Source organism: Eumetopias jubatus, unplaced genomic scaffold (assembly GCF_037043125.1).
Source record: "Eumetopias jubatus isolate StellerSeaLion01/CBP00866 unplaced genomic scaffold, mEumJub1_p1.0 scaffold_10, whole genome shotgun sequence".
Lineage (NCBI taxonomy): Eukaryota > Metazoa > Chordata > Mammalia > Carnivora > Otariidae > Eumetopias > Eumetopias jubatus.
This window is the reverse complement of record NW_028274816.1, coordinates 112,075,807-112,096,286: the sequence shown is the minus strand read 5'-3', so window position 1 is coordinate 112,096,286 and position 20,480 is coordinate 112,075,807. Positions and strand designations below refer to the sequence as shown.

The window sequence follows — 20,480 nt, the reverse complement described above, 5'->3', positions numbered from 1 at the left end:
CTGTTTAACAGATGCAACGTTTGTGGTGTTGCCAAAAGGATGATGGTTATGGTTATTGTTACGTTTAGTAAGGTGCTCCCAAATTAAAGATGTTATGATTTGACTTATTCACACACACACACACACACACACACACACACTCCTCTACACACACTTGGCCCTCTCCAAAATGTACTGATTTCAGTTGCCAAGTCCAATTCAATCAAGATCTAGGATAAGGTTTTGCTCATTTTTAAAATGACATTATTAATTGTAGAGAAAACCTGAAGGAGACCGCGGTGTTTCCAGGGAGGCCCAGGAGCCCTCGGCATGAAGCTAGCACCCTGGGAGCCGAAGAGGTCTACCACATACACGGTCTCCCATCACCTGCATCTTGCTGACCCCGGGTTAAATCCCAGCCTCTGCACTCTACTCAGGCAAGCAGGCCAAGCCAGCCTGCTTTGGGATTACTCTGATTAACTCTCTTAAAGTGTGAGTTTTCCTAAAAGGAACATTGGAGGGGGTGGGGTGGATTAGATAAACTACTAGAAAAAAAAACCAAGCAGAACTCTGCAAGTTATGGAATGCCCCCCCCCGGGGGGGGGGCGAGGGGCTCCACCTAGAATTCTTTTTGACTCTTCCAAAATCACCCAAGACCTTTTAAATACACACTTAGAATTATTTTGTGTTCCCTCACAAAACCGGTGACGATTCACAGGAGGAACCTGTGCGTTATCTAGTACAGCACCCTAGCCACCCAAATCCCCTCCGCACTCTCCAGGAACCAGAGGTCGTTCTGCTTTGTGGGATGGCTTCACAGAGGCCTGTCGCACTGGAAGATGAAAGGCCCATCACAGCCTCGCCCATTGGGTGTTTTGAATGGTCAGAAGGTGGCCAGTGTCTCAAAAGGAGGAAACAATCACGACAGCCCTTGCAACCCCTCCCTATAGCCTCAAGGGGCCTGAGCAGCAGGCGAGGCCAGGCTGATGGGTTTTCACCTTCCTCTGCAAGTCTAGTCCACAGGAACAACAGCATGACCTTGTCAGGAAGTCCTGGGCGGCTCCTTCCAAATTGTGTGTAAATGATGTTGGCATGATATGATTTGGATTCATTTTTAATGGCCAAGTAATTAATCTCCGAAAGATACTTAGGATGAAAAGGTGAAGAATGACAACAGGACTTTTAATAGCTGCAGTCTGCAGAACTCATTTGACCCTGGTTGATCCAGAGTCATTCCAGATAGGGCCATGACTGCCCACGCCATTTAGCAGAACTGCCTTATTTACTAGTTAATTGCCCTAGAAAGAAAGCAGGGAGTCCAGGAATGAGTGTTCATGTGTGTGTGGTGACAATGACCTACACAGAAGGCACGCATACAGACTCCAAAGTTTCTTAAATTTTAAGACGAGGTAGGTTTTCTGAAACCTCTCCTGGCACACCAAAGGACGAGTTTTATTATGATCTTTTTATTTCTTCCGCAGAAAACATTTGCGATCCTCATTTGATACAAACCACCTAATTCCAAGAATGACCAGTGCTCAAAAAGAGTTTTCTCAGCTACCATTTCACACGGCAGTGAACTTGGATGGTCCACAGTGCATCGATTCTCCACTTAAAGATACTCCTTGTCTTTGCCACTTAATAATTCTGCAGCCATTGGTCTTTTTACCTATAAAAACGCCAACTTTGCGTGTCCACCTGTGTCTCTTACTGAATACCGCTTATTCAGTTCTGTTTCAGAACTTGGCCAAAGGTCTTACTTATTTCACTAGTTGTATACCTGAGCAACGCATTTCAATTCTAATGCTCTCCCACTTCCTGCTGTCATCTGTGGCCCGGGACAAAATGAATACCTAGTAGGAATATCCTACTGGTCAGGTTTCCCAAGACTAGGACATTATGACAGAAGCTTTGTGGGTGGACTGACCAGGAGACCACCATGTCATTAAAGAATTAGGTACTCTGGAGGCAGGAGACTAGAAAATCCCATTGATGAAAGGGTGTTTTAATCTAGCACAAATTGTTTCTTTGCAATAACAGCAGAATCTCTTGACATTACACAACTTTGTGAAACAAAAGAAAAATCATCTTTAAGGTCAAAACACCCATCAAATTAGAAACCATACACATAACACCGATATCAACCTTATATTGCATAAGACGCACGTGCCCACAGAGGAGAACAGAATTGTTTGGGGTGCTTGCAGTGATATTTCATTCCAGGAACTCATAACTTTGAAGTGAACATTTTCGTGGCAGATGCTTTTCCTAAAAAAACACTGTATCATCCAATAAATATTTGACTAACATCCACTTTGTGCTTTTGGGTGACGTTAACTGACTTCTTTCTGAGACCTAATGGGAAACAAGAAAGCTCCTTCTATATTTTAGAGCGGGATTCGTCACACCAAGCTTCGATACTGTCATAAAATTTTAATTTAAAGCAAAAAACATGCTGATGTATCAGTGATAGGCTTAAAATATTAAAGACTTCAAAAACCCCCAAGCGCTTCTTCTCTGTACAACATTGATGAATATATATCTTTGCTATATAATTTTAAAACATGGAATAGTTTTCCTTTTCTCTTTGCTATATATAATATATGTCTTCCAAAATACATCGTCAGTATTTATATCTGAAAAATACTGTACAAAAAAGAACTTCCTATAATTACTCTGTATAAACATTAAACAATTTAATAATCTCTCCTTTTGGTCTATAGTAAACATTTAAATTGGTTGGATTAACCACAGTTTGTGACAACACCATCCTCTTCTGAGATACACCAGTGTCTTTTACATTCATTTTTCAGAAGTCCACTTTCTAAGAGCACATACGTTCAAAAAGCAAACAGAAAATAAGAAACATAAGCTCCAGAATCATTAATTTATGAAGCATTCAAAAATGACACCACTAGGATAAAGGGTCTTACAAAACATCAACTTATTAACTTAATTAACTGATTTTTAAAAACAGCAAGGTATAATTCACAAAAATATATATATTACAAAAAAATGGGGAAAACTGAATCTTAAGTAATTGTTTTGAGTATCAAGAGGGATATGGAAAAAGGTAACTAGAAAAGTGGGAGGGTGAGGGGACTGGAGAGGGGAGAAAACAAAACCAAACATATCAATGTCCAAAGCTGTTCCAAGATGCAATTTTTTTTTTGGCTCCTACACTGATAAATTAACCCCTCGTTCTGAGACCTGGCATTTCCCTCTGCTTCCCTGTCCTGGGGATGTTCTGGGCATGCTCAAATGCATTACTGTAATTTTTGTGTTTTAAAAGACAGTGAAATTCTTAGGGAACATATCCTATGTCCACTAGTAATACTCAGGCAGCATGCTCTAGCGCACAATAGGATTATTGCTTTAGGTACAGACAGTGCAAAAACACACTCTGTGTTCTAGAATAGTACTCTTACTTACCTGGGGTTGGTAGAATTAAAAGGAAACTTAGTAGATAGCAGTAAGTAAATATGGGATCTAATAAATCTAAACAGCACTTTAAATTTGAAGACAAATATCACCAAAACTGAAAATATGAGGAAAGCAACCTATAACTGAGAGAGAGCGCTGCGGTGTAGTGCTAAGTGATTTTTGTGCACCTTATTAGCATGGTAACTTACAGATTACACAGAAACAAGAGCTCGTAGTCTTGACAACTGAGATCTACTAGTTTACCAGGGCCCTGCTTGGTGAAGCGGGGCAGATGGTCCTGGAAGAGTAGGCGGGAGCCACCGGGGAGCGACGCCGGAAGGGGCAGGAGTGGAGAAGGAGGGAGAGGCAGGAGACCCCAGGATGGGGGGGGGGATCCCCGCAGTCCAGTAAAAACATGGCACCTTTCTTTTTCGGAACTGAAAGACGATGAGAGGGCTACCTTAACATGGCAAGTGCACAGGCACGCGCGCGCGCCGCAGACCGCACGGGAGCACAAGCACGCGCGCGCGCGCATGCACACCAGAACGTGAGTCAGTTGTGTTTATGCCTCTGGTAAAGTGCTGATGTCAGAAAGGTTGCTTCGGGTGTGGTGCTATCAGGCGGGAAACACACTGTCCATCTATTCGAAAGCCAGCCCACAAAACCGCCATCCTACAGGGGCCCGTGCCGGGCCTCGTACTTGGCAAGTATGTTCTTGCATTTGCCCAGCTCCTTCCGCAAGTCAGCCACCTCCTGGCGCAGGGCCGAGTTCTCCTTCTCCAGGAAGGACGCCCGGATTGCAATCTGGTTCTCCTTCAGCCTCCGGGCGTCGCGGGAGCGCTTAGCTGCCATGTTGTTCTTCCTGCGCCGGGCCCAGTACTTGTCGTCCTGCTCATTAGTCACAGGGGGACAGAAACAAGACGTTAGATTTCAGCCGCGGAGGGGCTCGGGGTGGCGCCCGGGCACCAGGGACCTAGGCATCTCACCTCGCGTCTCCTTCCCTGACCGTCTGGCACGTCTGTCTGACACCACGGCCCGTGCGCCGCGGCTGCCCTCCCGCAGCAAGGACGCACCTGTCACAGCGCGCCCCTCCTTCCTTTCTGCCCCGCAGAGTACGTGCCGGACCAGGGGACCCCAGAGGCTGCATAAAAGCAAGTAGCTCACTTCACACCCTAAGCTACCCTCAGATCTCTCTGCGTTCTTTGATGAAAATGTTATTTTAAGAACCCTTTCCTTCCATGGGTGCTCGTATGCTTGTTGGTAGAAGTCCATACGATATTGTTGCAAGGCGACTTGGCAATATCTATCAACTGTTGAAATGCACCACCATTGATGGAGCAACTCCCCTTCTAGGATCTCAGCCTCCTCCCATCTGCAAGGGTGTGCACACAGACACGGGCACAGAATTTTTACTGTGGCATTGTTTCTAATAGAGCTAGGGGAAACTAATCGGTAGGAGATTTAATAACTACATGATGATGGAATCATACAAAAGGATACTCTGCAGCTGTTACAAATAATGATCCAGCTGAACCAAAAAGATGTTCATGATATACCACTACGTGGGTGGAAACAACAGCAATTTGCTGATAAATATGTATGGCTTCATCCCACTTTGGTTAAAAAATCATAATATTGTATATTCATAGGAAGAGGCCCAGAAGGATTTATAGCAAGCTATTGAACTTGGTGCCTCTACAAGGGGAGTTGGAGGAGGGGCGCCAAAGAGAGAGGGAGGGTCTTTCACCTTTTTTTCTGATGTATGTCTTGGTAATTAAAAACAGAAATTAAAACACACACACAGAAAAACTTCCACCTGCCACTGATCAATATCCTCATATTGGTGGCTAGCATTTAAATAATTTACTCCTAATCTCCTGTTTAACTCTGCTCTAGACCTTAAATCTCCTGGGTACTACTGAAATGGGCATCGTGTCCTGTGCCCCTCAATCACTGCTCCCCCACCAAAAAAAGGAAAACTTTCTGAGGAAGACTAGGAAATGCAAGTCTTCTTTTAGGCTTTACCAATTCATCTGTGGTGCCACCTGGTGTGTTTTGCAACCCTTTCTTTTCAAGGACTTGCAACAGCAAATCTCTCCATCATAGCGAGGCTAATGCTTGCAGTTATGCAGTTAGCAGTTACTGGTCACCCAGAATACGTGGGCTGAGGCCAGTGCTTACCCTCCCCCAGGACTGCAAGGGGCAGTTGGCATTGGAAGAGGTCACATGGGTCGGGACCCAGGCTGCGAGGAAGGCCCAAGGTCAGTGGTGCACCCTATACCCGCCCATTACCCTTGGCAAATGTGTGCCCTGCACGGAGACAGGAAGTGTAAGAGAGAGCGCGCGTGCGCAGGCACCTTCTGCCCGCCATTCACCCCATTCACAGTCTGGTAACCGGTTCCTTATTTATAAAGCATGCCCAGCCTTTTACACATTTCATAATAATATGTAACAAAGTGAAAAAGTGATCTTCCCAATAGCTGGCACTAGCATCCTTCTTTCAGAGAAGAAGGCTGTGCTTTGAAGAATAGCTGGATACAATGTCCACAAGAGCCAAACTGTGGAAAAAGCCAAGATGTCCATCAACAGATGAATGGATAAAGAGGTGGTGTGTGTGTGTGTGTGTGTGTGTGTGTGTAATGGAATATTATGCAGCCATCAAAAAAACCATGAAATCTTGCCCTTTGCAATGACGTGGATGGAACTGGAGGGTGTTATGCTGAGTGAAATAAGTCAATCAGAGAAAGACATGTATCATATGACCTCACTGATATGAGGAATTCTTAATCTCAGGAAACAAACTGAGGGTTGCTGGAGTGGTGGGGGGTGGGAGGGATGGGGTGGCTGGGTGACGGACATTGGGGTGGGTATGTGCTATGGTGAGCGCTGTGAATTGTGCAAAACTGTTGAATCATAGATCTGTACCTCTGAAACAAATAATACATTATATGTTAAAAAAAAAAAAAAGAAGAAGATAGTAGGAAGGGAAAAATGAAGGGGAGGAAACCGGAGGGGGAGACAAACCATGAGAGACTATGGACTCTGAGAAACAAACTGAGGGTTCTAGAGGGGAGGGGGGTGGGGGGATGGGTTAGCCTGGTGATGGGCATTAAAGAGGGCACGTACTGCATGGAGCACTGGGTGTTATGCACAATGAATCATGGAACACTACATCAAAAACTAATGATGTGGGGCGCCTGGGTGGCTCAGTTGGTTAAGCGACTGCCTTCGGCTCAGGTCATGATCCTGGAGTCCCGGGATCGAGTCCTGCATTGGGCTCCCTGCTCAGCAGGGAGTCTGTTTCTCCCTCTGACCCTCCCCCCCTCATGTACTCTCTCTCTCTCTTTCTCACTCTTTCAAAATAAATAAGTAAATCTTTAAAAAAAACTAATGATGTAATGTATGGTGATTAACATAACATAAAAAAAAAAATAGCTGGATAAGTCAGCTCAGGGCAGGTGTGCTGCGGCCATTGGTGGGATTTGTCGTCTGTGCTTGAGAAAAGGGGGAGAGGCCAGGCTAGCGGGATGGAGTGAGCTGGGACGAAGGAAAAGAGAGTCAAATGACTCCACAGGGGTAGGAGGACCTAAGGGCATATTAGCAACCATGAAGCCTCCAGTTCTGATGGCAGTTGTTTGGTTATTTTGATGTAAGCCCCAATTCCAACACCCCCTTGAGAGTCTCAGTAAATCTACCACAGTCCATGTTTCTGCGGTGTGTGGTTTACGAGATCATTCAAAAGAGGAGCTGACTTAGGAGCTATCAGAACCTGACCCAAGGGACCAGGAGCCCGGGAGGTAAAGGAGCGCATGATAACAAGCCCCTGAGAGATGGCGGAGGCCGGGGGCAGGGTGGAGGGAAGGGAAGGGGGTATACTGCATAGGCCCTGCACTTAGAGGTGTGTGACTGGGTGCTAAGGACCAGGGGAGTCAGCAGCTGACCTCAGGGTAACAACCAACTTTTCTGTCTTTTAGAGTTCTTCTCACTTCTAACATGTTTTCATTTCCCAGCCTCATCTGTCCATACAAGCAGGGGGGCTAGGAAAGGTGTAGAATGGGGGCCATCTCAGGTGGGAGGGGAGCTGGCAGGAGGGGTGGAGCTGAGGATGCCGAAGGCTAGAGTGAATGACGGGAGGAGGACTGCCCTGGGCCAGAAAAGCCGCTTGCCTCCCTTTGTCAAGGCCTAACGGTTGGGGGAGGGGCAAGCAGCCTACCGAGGGGGGCCGACAAATCCGGCACATTCCTGTTCTTTCCTCCTCTATTCTCAGGAACAGGGGCCATCTGGCCCCCCGGGTACCCCATCCAGCAAGGGCCCCGCCCAGTCCTGCCCCATCATCTTCCTCAAGATCTCACATTTGACACTGCCCCCCCCACCCCCCGCCCAGCCCCCTCCTGACAAGTCAGCGGTCCTTTTTTCTTGCCAGCCTAGCAGTTCCTTGAGAGTAGGAACGATGTCCGTTCTGGCTCACCTCTGTATATCCCCAGGGCTTGGAACACACAAGTGTTTGAAAAATATTTGTCAAGTGAACAAATGAACAGTTAAAAGCATGAAGACGTCAAGGTGATTAAACTGATTCTCAGCCAGGAATCCCAGGACCAACACTGCTTAACTTCTCCCAGGAGATGTGTGCTAACCCCAACGAATGGTGCCAGGGAGGGTTCCCACAAGCTGTGGGGAAGACCAGTTACTGACGGGCCCATTTGGCTTGACTGGTTTGCTCGTCCAATGCTAGGGGCCACAAATACCTCTCCCACCCACCTCCAGCTCAGTCCCCTCCGCCAGAAGGAGAATTATGTTACAGCTCTGCTTCTCCTTTCCACATGAGATCACGGCCTGTGGCCTGAGGCTTCTCTCATAACTGAAGAAATCCAAGGACACTTGGCAGGAGAACGGTCCTGCCTGCTTACCCACCTGCCATGGGAGAAGGTCAGGCCCAGCCGTGACAGCGGTACTATGCATAGTTCCAGCACAGTTCTCCCAAGGCCTCTGGGTTGCCAGGCTGACCTGGACTATTCAGTAAGCCTGCTCTTTGCTTTGAACTTGTAAATCTGGAGACCCTGGGAAGGTCTGGCTGCAAGTTAGAGCTACTGCTCAGGATCATCCTTCCAAACTCCTCTCTTCAGAAGCAGACACATGCTGCATGGCTCCTCAGTTGAGTTGGAGACGAGCTCTAAGACACAAGGAGGGTCAGATGGCGAACAGGGGGAAAAGCGTCTAGTTGAGAGACTCAGCTGCCCAGGGCCTGATCCCCTGGCTCTTTCTTACCCTCTTGTGGTCTGACCATCAGTTCCCAGACTTGTTTAGATTTCATGGTGTGTCTACTGTGAAATTTACTCTTTGGATTCTTAGGGGACAGCTACTGGTTTGTCACCCAAGGGCCCCTCTTGTGGCTCTCGGCACGGCCAACATGCTGCAGTGACATTTCTGGAAACTGGAAGACTCGGGGACCAGGCCTTCCACAAACCAGCAGAGTTCACCTTACTTCGCCTCTCTCCCTGCTCCATTTCCTCAACTGCAAAACGGTAATTTTGGTCTAAGGAACCCCTGAGGTCCCTTTCAGCCCCGACATTTGATGAGTCTGCCTCACTCAAGATAATCTCGGTACGTAGATAACAGCAGTGATTCCAATCTGCTGATTTCCTTTTCCCCCAGTGCTCTTCCTAGACAGCACAAACAGGTAACCGGTCTAAATCGGTTCCAGGACCATGTCCCACACTCGCCTGTGTCCAGCATACAAGTAACTCTCCATCCACACCACAATTAGTTTTGAGAAATGGGGGGGTCAGAAGCTAGAAAAAGGCTAATTATGCCTGGTTTCAAGGCCTCGAATGTATACAATCACATCTCTATTGTCCATATGATTGGAAGGAACCATAAACACAAAAAATTCTAAGTCATCGCTAATCAAAAATGGTTCTATTTTGGGATTAGTGGACATGGCATAATTTTGGAAAGAATCCTCTTCCTAATTATGGTTAAATGTGTCAGATTAATTTTGTTTCAAGTTGTATCAGACTTTGTAAGGTAAACCTATTTTCCTTTATAAATAATATGTCCCCTCAACGTAGCAAAAGAGAAACAACCTGGAATTAACCTTTTGTTGAGCTAGTCAAGTGATCATTATTTAAGACACAGCATAAACATTACATATAAATATATAAGGGAACCCACCAGCTTCCTTAAGAAAAGCCCACCCAGGTCACCCGAGGGTGGAGAGAAGTCCTATCTCTTGTTGTTACTCCCTGGGGCCTATAAGGCAAAGGAAGCAATTGATTATCAATAAATTCCCCAAGGGAAGCTAACCCTCGAAGGACTTCGCGGTCCAGATGTCCTTTGCAAATAATTTCCTTTCTCTTTCCAACCCTGAAAGATTTTGGTTTGATTTTATTGGGCTTTCCTAGGCTTCCCTGCAGATAGTAGCAGGTTTGTTTCCTTCGTGGATTGTAAATCACTCCAACATTTTATTTCTTCTCCTTATTTCTGTGCTATATCAAGACATGAAAAGGCATATTTCAGAAGACACCCAGGGAGGAAGCAACTTGCCTAGAGTCACATGCCAAGAAACAGGATCAGAAATCACAAGTCCTTTGTTCACTGGCTTGTGTGATCTTCCTGGAGGTCACGCTTTTAATCTGCCTCTCGATCCCACCCTCCATGTGCCCAAAGCCTGATGACCGGTTCCAATTTACCTTCAGATCATCGGGGATGAAGACTTTGCGTGCTTTCTTGATCATGGGCTGTGGCTTCAGTTCTTCCTCAGAGAACTTGCGTTTGCGAGGGTCAAACATTTCCTGACCAGGGATGCTGGAGAGGGCAAGGTCTGCCGGGTCTGGCTCATAACCCACCGGGACCTGGATGGTGTCAGGATCGATGGGACTCGGTGTATTGCGGTTTGCTGGCAGCAGCTGACCTGGAACAAGGCAGGAGCTTTCATTCAGGAACACCACTGCAGCCCCGTTAGACAACTACTTGATGATACTCCAGGATGAGTGGCAAGAGTCTTCGACTTTCTATGTGACTAACAGTGCTTATTTTATTCATCCTCACCGTGTTACTAAGAACACAGCAGGCTGATGACTTTAACTCATGTCAGATCAGGCAAAACAAAGACCCACACGCATGTTTGCAAACTAAATAAAAAATTACATGCATTCATTCTTTCCTGTAACACATTCATGGAGCACCAACTATGTGCCAGGCACTCTGATTTTTACCTTTAAGGTGTTTTCCACGCGAGTCAAGGAATCAGACCCATAGCGAGCCCACTGGGGTACCGTGAAGGGGCGGGGACAGAAGTAAACCTCCCATGCTTCCGAAGCGTGGGGGACAGTACCTAACACAAAGGAGGTTCAGGACACTTTCTAGAGGTGACGCTTGGTGTAGCTGCGACTTGAGACAAACAGTGATTAGCAAAAAAGGTAATCCAGGGACAAAAACAAGCCAGGGGGCTCTGTCTTCGAGGGGCCACGGTAGCCTTGGGTAGCTATAGCTACCCACTGGACGGCATGGAGACAGGCATAATGCAGGAGATGTGGTCAGGAAGGTGCCCAGTGGGGACACTATACCAGGCCCTGAGTGTCACGGAAGGATCCTGAGCTCCGAAGGGACAAGCAGAGTTCAAGCTGGGAAAGAGGGCTCAGGCAGCGTGAGGAATGGACTGAAGGAGGCACGGCAGGAGACGGAGCTGGCTTCCAGGCTGCTGTGATGACCCCGGCGGCGACAGTGGGAAGAGGGTGGGTTCAGGAAGTATTTCACAAATTAGAAAGGGCACATCAGGGAGGACCAGACTCCCACGTGAGGGTTCTGCAGGCCCAACCACCGAAGCGCTCAAATGTCGTCCCCCTGAAAGACGGTGAGAGTGAACTTAATAACAGCCCGCGATGTTTACGTGGGCGGCTCTGAATCTTAACTTCGAATTCCCTCTGAATTTTACAATTGCTCCCTTCACACCCAGAGAATAAATGAGAGGAGACAGCCTGGCGGTGTTTGGCTGCAACCCGCACTCCTCACTGCTAATGGTTGGACGATGTGTGAAACATCCTTCAGGTTTCATTAAAACCTACCCCAGGTTGGATCGTGAAGCCACTGACTCCCATTCTAGGTGAACTGTAAAACCACGCTCATCTGTTTTCTGGAAAGGCCTGGTGGGGAGCCTGCAAAATGAATGTTCGGGGTGACCTCTGAGGTCCTCACTCCACTTTGTATCCTGCTTGCCAAAGAAGAAAAGCTGGGCCCCCGAGGCATTGGCAGAGGACAGAGATTTCTCATTAGCCAAGCTGCCGCTCAGCGCCGGCTTCTAGAGACTGCTGGGTTCGGTATTGGATGGTGTCAAGCTAGATTTGATCTTGTGCCTCTTGACATTGCCTCAGACAATGAGCCATATCTGAGTAACGGGGATTTTATTTTCCCTTTAGAAATTCTCTTTGAACTTTAGTAACAAAGCTCCCCAATGCCCTATTGCTCTCGGCACCGTCCGCCACCACCTGGCACACGCCCAGGCATATGCACCCTCTCCTACCCTCTGGAAGCATCTCGTAATTAATATTTCCCAAACCTAACTGCTCCAAGTTACTTCAGAATTCTGTTATGATGCTATATTGCAGTGTTCTCCTTTATTGCTTTATAAATGTTAAGCTTCACACACACACACACACACACACACACACACACACACACACACACACACACACACACACCCTCCTCTACTGGACAACATGGCCTTTCATGTTTTATCTACTTTATGCCCACCCCACTCCTCGCCGTGGTACCTTCTTCAGAGGTCAGCATCTACAAAGAGTATTCCTCATTTTAACGGTGGCCCTCTGAGACACTGGACTCTGACATTCATTTGTGGACATTCTAACAATAACACTGCACATTCAGGCAGAACCTTCCTTGGCATTCTTTCTCTCCAGCCCTTTCTTCCATGGAAGTAGGTCAGGCCTACCTGCAGAATGCAGAAAACTTAACTGGACCATAGATGAGGTCAGTGGCTTCCCCAGGGTCAGACAACAAATGGCAACAGATCCAGGTGAACCTGAGAAACAACCAGGTCCTCTTTCTCCCCAAAGATACCCTCATGCCATCTTGTTCATCTATATTTTCTAAGGAGTTGATGCTGCTGGACTCACTTTCCCCCCCTTTATTCCAAAATGTCAACAGTGCTATTGGGTCATTGGAAAGGAGGATCTTGATTATTTTGTCCTATTTTCGTGGATTTTCAAAATTTTAATGGAAGAATTTTCAACCTAAGAATGTATCATTATATAAACTTTGTAAATTACCAAAGATGTTCATTGCAAAATTTCAACAAATGCAGAAATGTGTCAAGAAGTGCTCCTATCCCCTGTCCCCAATCCATCTAGCCTCTCTTCCCAGAGGTGACTGCCCCTAACTGCTTGATGTGAACCTTAGGGACAAATAAATGATTTAACTCAAATAGGATTATACTACTCACATATCTTAAATTACTTTTTCAATATATGATATACAATTTCCCGTGTTAGTACAGATAGAACTACTTTGTTCTTTTTAAAGGGTGAGTAGTACTGAGGCGCCTGGGTGGCTCAGTCGGTTAAGTGTCTGCCTTCGGCTCAGGTCATGATCTCGGGGTCCTGGGATTGAGCCCCACATCGGGCTCCCTGCTCAGCGGGGAGTCTGCTTCTCCTTCTCCCTCCATGATCTCTCTCTCTTGCTTTCTCTCTAAGTAAATAAAATCTTTTTTTTTGAAAATTTTAAAAAATGTTATTTGAGAAAGAGAGCGAGAGAGCGCATGTGCAAGAGAGAGAGAGCATGAGCAGGGTGAGGGGCAGAGAGAGAAGCAGACTCCCTACCAAGCAGGGAGCCTGATGCGGGACTTGATCACAGGACTCCGGGATCATGACCTGAGCCGAAGGGAGACGCTTAACCGAGTGAGCCACCCAGGCACCCGATAAATAAAATCTTTAAAAAAAAAAGGAAGGGGGCACCTGGGTGGCTCAGTTGGTTGGGCAACTGCCTTCGGCTCGGGTCATGATCCTGCAGTCCTGGGATCGAGTCCCACATCGGGCTCCCCGCTCGGCGGGGAGTCTGCTTCTCCCTCTGACCCTCCCCCCCCTCTCATGCTCTCTCTCTCTCTCTCTCATTCTCTCTCTCAAATAAATAAAAAAAATCTTTAAAAAAAAATAAAATAAAAAAATAAAAAAAAAGGAGAGGTGAGTAGTATTTACCCACTCATTCCTAACTGATGGGTTTTTAGGTATTTTTGGAGAAGAGATTCCTAGAAGTGGGGCTGCTCATCCAAAAGGTATGTACATTTTATGTTTATAACTGTACTGTTAAACTGTCATTTCTATTCATACTTGTACCAACAATTATGAGTACATTTCTGCACCATATTAATTTTTAAAATGTTGTCAGTCTGATAGATACAAACATCACTATTGTTTTAATTTGCATTTCCCTTATTAGTAGTGAGACTGAACATCTCAACTATTTATCGAGTATTTATTTCTTCTGCTATGCACCACCTCTTCCTGTCTTTTCCTCCCTTTTAAATGGATTTTGTTGCTTACTCATTTGTAAGAACTCTTTATAGATTGGATATAATCCTTTCATCTGATTTATCTATAGAAAATATTTTCTCCCAGACTATTGTTTGTTTTCTAACTTTGCTTATAGAGTTTTCCACTATTGGCAAGACCTTACATGGTAATGTAGTAATATCTTGAAATCTTCTCCTTTATGGCTTCTAACTTCCTTATCTTCTACCCAAAAATTATATTATATATGCACACATATGTATACATTTCTTTCTATATACACATATATGTATTTATATATTACTCTATACTTTTCTCTAATACAACTATAATAGATTTGTATTCTTTTTTAAAGATTTTATTTATTTATTGAGAGAGAGAGAGCACATGAGAGGGGGGAGGGTCAGAGGGAGAAGCAGATTCCCTGCTGAGCAGGGAGCCCGATGTGGGACTCGATCCTGGAACTCCAGGATCATGACCTGAGCCGAAGGCAGTCGCTTAACCAACTGAGCCACCCAGGCACCCCTGGATTTGTATTTTTAAAATTGTAAGTCACCTAGGATTTAGTTTTGTGTATAATATAAGCAAGGAATTTTAATGTTTTCTAAATGTCTTAATATAATAATATCAGTAAGGCTTGATATTTGACAAGGCAAGTTCTGCACCCCTTACTGTTCTTTTTTGGAAAATTTTCTTTGGTATTTTTTCTTTCTAAATAAAGTTTCCTTTTTGCTTTTTTAAGATTTTATTTATTTGTCAGAGAGAGAACACAAGCAGGGGAAGCAGCAGGTAGAGGGAGAAGCAGGCTTCCTGTAGAGCGGGGAGCCTGATGTGGGGCTCGATCCCAGGACCCTGGGATCATGATCTGAGCTAAAGGCAGATGCTTAACGACTGAGCCACCCAGGCGCCCCTATTATTGAGATTTTTGTGGGGTTCTTTTTTGAGATTTTTGAATGAAGATTGCATGAAAGCTATGAGTCAATTTGGGGACAAGTGAGGTCTTTAAAATATTGAGTATACCCATAGTATAACTGTTCATTTTTATTTATTTATTTTTTGGTCTTTTTCTTATACCTAGCAGTTAAGGCTTATAGTTTTCTTCATTTTAACTATTCACATTTATTGCCAGGTATACCTCTTAAACGTTTTATAGTAGTTGTTCCTAGTGTAAATCTTCCAGGATGCCTTCTAATTGGTTATTGCTGGGGTCGAGGAAACTACTAGTTTTAAAACACTGGGTTTATATCCAGCCCCTTTTATTCTCTAATTAGTCCTAATTGCTCTAGCATTGCCAACTTGGTTTTCTAAGAGAAAACGAACATAATCTTATCTTCTGCCTCTGGGGACAATTGTTGTTTCCTTTCCGTGTTGATAATTCCTACTTTTATAAAACCTCACTGCATTAGCTAGGCTCTGCAAGACAAGGAGGAGTAACACGGGTAAAGACTAGAGATTGTGGCTTATCCCAGCCTTTAATGGAAAAAGCTTTTAATACTTCCTAGGAAGTGTTCAAGTATGAAGGTTTGTTTTCTAGCATCCTAATAGGTGCAGTATGACAAACTAAGGCAGTTCCAACATATTGTACTGAGAGTTCTTTCTTTCTTTTTTTTTTTTTAATCAGAAACAGTGCATTACATTTCCTCAAATGCCTTTTTAGAATCTGTTGAGATGATGGTGTGGTTTTCTCCCGTATTTGTTAAGTCTGAGCCTGGGATTTCTCCAAGGCTTGCTTTGAAAGAGCCGGGCTACACAAGATCAACCCCATGTTGCAGACTCTGCAGTTTGCAGACACACTGTTTTCTTTTTTTAAAAAACATCTTGATGAAAGTCACTTCCAAAAGGGCCAGGGAGGATTTCTGGAGGAAAGCGTGGAACAAAGGAACTTGAATCGAAGAAGATGAGAAATTACCTTCAAACGCAGAACTGGCCTCCACTTTTGTCACAGATTAACCACGACTAAACCTCCAAATAGGATAACCGAAGATCGGCGATTTCTTATATACTTTAACAAGAAGTTAGCATCTTGCGCCCAATTAGCTGACTGGCTAGAAGTCACCAGTGAATGGGGACAGCAACAATCTGTGTCCTGTGTTCTTAACTCTTTTCAAGTCAATGTTTTGTTTACATTATGGCTGCATCAAAGCAATAATAAGTCATAGCTGTAGTTGCTATTTCATCCTCAAGGCTAATTGCAACACCTCCAACCTTTTGGTTGTGCTTCTTGTTCAGGCAGTTAAGTAAACAAAACCTTAGATCTGCAGCAGTAATTTCAGGACAGATAATACTCCAGTGTTTATCACTGGCGAGCATTATTCTCTATAAAGGATGGCTGAGAAAAGAGAAAGTAATCTGGTTTTGGCTGAAGTGTTCTCTATTAGCACTGATGGGTGAACTTCCTCGTGATTCGAAGACTGTTCCCAGATCTTGGTCCAAGCTCTTTCTCTCCTCCCCATAACCAGTTTGTGGTCCATTGGCTTGCCATCATCACCTCTGCACCCTGGATGGCCATAAATTGATTTGATATAGCACCATTTACCCTCTTTACACCCACTGCTTTCAGAAGAAAACTGGCATCGGGGGTCACAGCCTATTTTGCTACAAAACACCCCTGCTTCTGAGAATCCCTTCCATTACAGGGAGCCAATTAACTTAGAAGAACGTAGTAACACTAGCGAGTCCCTAATGAGTGCTCATGATATGTACAGGGATTAAATAAAAATCTCACAAGTACCTCCGAAGGATATGGGCTTTGTGGACCCCGAGGCCAATTAGCCTGTCTCTGTTCTGACGGCAGGAACCTCTTTTCTTGTTCACCAAGAAAGTCTGCAAAAGCAGCTGCATCCTAATGGTCAAAGTCCTCACCCTTCCCTCTACCCATGTTCTGTTCCATGTGGCTTTGCAGTTCCAGGCAGAGTCTATTCCCCCATGCCTTGAATCTGGGCTGGTATTGTGACTTGCACTGGCCAACAGAGTGTGGCAGATGTGACAGTGTCAGCTCTGAGGCTGGACCTAAAGAGACTGTGCATGCTATGGCTGCTCTCCAGCCCTCTGTCACCCCTGATACCTGCTCGGTCCAGCCTACCGGGGAGTGAAGGGCACGTGGGCACATGGCACAGGCCAGTCTAGGTCAGCTCCCTTGAGGTGCGAGTCTAGCCCTGCTCAGCAGAGCCACCTGACTGACCCATAGCATTTCCAGGTAAGTAAACAATAAGCCTTCGTTTGTGCATGTGACTACTTGGTAGACAGAATCATGAGAACAAGATGAGTGATCCACGAGGCTGAGCTACTGCCTACAGGGAGCTGCTCAGACAGTAACACTAATGGTTTGGCAGGGTTTTCGACGTACAGGGTAGTGGTTAAAGTGTGAAAGGAGTCAGACTTGGGTTTGAGTTGATTCTGCCACCAGTATGTTATAAACTTGGGTGCTGGTGAATAAGGGACCACAAAGAAATACCCTCCCCCCATTTCCTAATAAGGTCTGTTTTAAGGAACAAGAACTCTTGGTGCTCCGCCCTCCCCTTTCTTTAATTTCCCTCTCTGAGTTTCGGTTTCTTCATCTGCAGATGAAGATTACTATGCCAGTCTCATAGGGGCGTGTGAAAAATGAATGAGATAATGTATATATAAATAAAGTGCTTCACACAATGCATAGTACCTGGAAGGTACTCAATAAATGATCTAGATATATGCGCAATTACACAGTATAGATACTATCCTCACAAATACTTAAAACAATGAAAGACTGTGCCCCCCTTGTCCAAGCCCCCCCAGTCTCCCCCGAACTACTGCCACATCCCCCTAACGGCTCTTCTGCCTCCCATTTGTGTCTCCACAATGCACTCTCCACGCAGCTACCAGAAGGTATTCTAAAAATGCAGGCCCATGCAGGCCACTCCCCCATACCAAAACCCTCCAAAGGCTTTCCATCACCACATATGATAACATTCAAGACTCCCCCTCACTCAATATGCTTAGCCATGCTGGCCTTCTCTCTGCTCCTCACATACCCCAAGCAGGACCCCACCCAGGCCTGTGTGCTCAGTCTTCTCTCCCCCTAAACCCTTTTTCCCCTGCTCTCTGCCTGCCCAGGCCTTTTGCGTCATTTAGACACCAGCTTGTGGCGTCTCCTAGATCCTGTGACTTGCCCCCGCACCCTGCCTTCCCGACCACCCATCTGATCACCTTTACAATAGTCATCTCCACCCAAAACTATCTTTTGTATTTGCTCGACGTGTGTTGACCGCCTCCCTCCACCTGCATGGAAGCTCCATGGGCTGGGGACCCTGTTTTATTTGCTGCCGCAGCCCCAGTTTCTATATGGAGCCTGCATGGAGGCGGCACTTGGTACACACCATTGAATAACCAGAAATAAATACTCCCAGATCCTAACAAAGACTGTGTTGGGAAACAGGGACTATTTTCTCTGTTTTATTATATTTTGCAAATTGCCTATAATGAGCATCTTTCATTTCCAAGGTCAGAAACTAAAACATTACTTTTTAAAGAATGGGCTCTGCTTCACTTTGCACATAGTACTTCCAGGCGCCCGTGTGAAATGTGGTCGAGAGAAGGCCACTCAAGTCCCTAGAAAAGAAGGGGAGGAAGGACAGGTGGAGAAAGAGCAGACCCAAGAGACACAGGAGAACCAGGCGGAGGAAGGACAGCGGGAAGGAGGAGCTGAGAAACTAAAGCAGGAGCACAGGATGAAAGGGGAAGTGGAAGAAGCGAGGGAGCAAGGAAGGACGTGGAAGGACAGAAGGTCTTAAAAAGGAAGGGAAGGGAGAGAGAAGGAAAAGGGTCAGCTGAAGACTAACACGGGAAATGTCCTTCTGGATCCCGGCTGCTGGGACCCAGACATGATACCGACGCTCTTTTTGTTTGTTTGTTTGTAATTTTTTGGGTAATTTTTTATTGTTATGTTAATCACATTACATCATTAGTTTTTGATGTAGTGTTCCATGATTCCTTGTTTGTGCATAACACCCAGTGCTCCACGCAGAACGTGCCCTCTTGAATACCCATCACCAGGCTAACCCATCCCCCCACCCCCTCCCCTCTAGAACCCTCAGTTTATTTTTCAGAGTCCATCTTCTCTCATGGTTCGTCTCCCCCTCCGATTTCCCGCCTTTTATTCTTCCCTTCCTGCTATCTTCTTTTTTTTTAACATATATTGCATTATTTGTTTCAGAGGTACAGATCTGTGATTCAACAGTCTTGCACAATTCACAGCGCTCACCATAGCACATACCCTCCCCAATGTCTGTCACCCAGCCACCCCATCCCTCCCACCCCACCCCCACTCCAGCAACCCTCAGTTTGTTTCCTGAGATTAAGAATTCCTCATATCAGTGAGGTCATATGATACCTGTCTTTCTCTGATTGACTTATTTCACTCAGCATGATGCTGACACTCTTTAAGTGTCCTGAGCCTTACATGGCAGACACACGGACGTGAGGCAAAAACGAATCTCTCTCTGACTTTTTGTCAGATTCAGACAAGGTTCCCAGTAAGTACGCTCATGGCTGCCGAACAGGTGCACCCAAAGGCCTACCACAGAGATGGCTTTCATCTAAGCAGCTCTTCGCCCGTGACTCCCTCCACGCGGTAAGACTGTCAACAGAAATCTGGGTTAGGCTTGATGCTGAAAGGCCAGCTCGGTCCCTTATGTGCGACCATCAGTACCCATGTCGTGCCATCCCATGGGTTGGCAGGCAGGCACGCCCCACCCACTGGGTGATCAGTCTCAGTCATACGGATGGCTGACTGGGTAGGGCCCTTACTCCCCAGCAGGCCCCTCTGACGGGCTGCCTCATCTAATCCTCACAATCACTGTGTGAACGTGGAATTATTAGTAAGTAATTATTAGTATCCTCCTTTTCCAGATGTGGAAGCAGTTTAAGACAAGCTCAGAAATGCTAAATAATTTGCCAAAGGTTGCCCAACTAGCAGATGAAACAGGGACGTACCTCCCCATTTTTCTGACTCTGAAGCCCAAGTTTTTGTTGTTGTTGTTGTTGTTTTGTTTTTTAAAGATTTATTTTAGAGAGGGGCAGAGGGAGAGAGAATCTCAAGCAGACTCCTCACTGTGTGCAGAGCCTGACACGGTGCTCAATCTCATGACCCTGAGATCATGACCTGAGCCAAAATCAAGTGTTGGATGCTCAACCTACTGAGCCACCCAGGTGCCCTTGAAAAATCGAGTTTTTAATTGTGCAAATACCCCAGAAGTGGAGGCCAGAGAGCGTAGTGCTGCATCAGTGGAAAACGAGGGACTCTGCACTTCAGGAGTGAGAGTCCTGTGTCGGGACCTGGGCTAGGAGCCTAATGTACAACATTCTACTGAACCACCACCACCCCCCCACGGGCAGATCGTGTCCCACATTTTATGGATGAGGAAACGTTTGGTCAGAGAGGTGAAACCACCTGCATCAAGTCGCACAGCTAAAAATCTGGTCGGGGGGGGGCAGGGTCAGGTGTCCCCTGAATCCACTGCCCATGCTGCGTTCCTCTTGGAGGAGTGGGAGGGGATGGGGAGGACCGCGCAGATTCCCTTCTCT

At 45.9% G+C, this 20,480-nt stretch overlaps 1 protein-coding gene across 1 annotated transcript in view; it reads right to left on the bottom strand.

Moving 5' to 3' along the window:
* Nucleotides 1–1,963: 1,963 nt before the first annotated feature.
* Nucleotides 1,964–20,480, bottom strand: part of HLF (HLF transcription factor, PAR bZIP family member) — a 54,284-nt gene continuing 35,767 nt past the window's right edge. The window contains exons 3-4 of the mRNA XM_028090590.2: nucleotides 10,092–10,312; nucleotides 1,964–4,290 (exon numbers count right to left, since the gene is read on the bottom strand). Coding sequence (XP_027946391.1) covers nucleotides 4,075–4,290; nucleotides 10,092–10,312 — 437 coding nt within the window. The 3' untranslated portion in view covers nucleotides 1,964–4,074. The remainder of the gene's footprint in view (nucleotides 4,291–10,091; nucleotides 10,313–20,480) is intronic.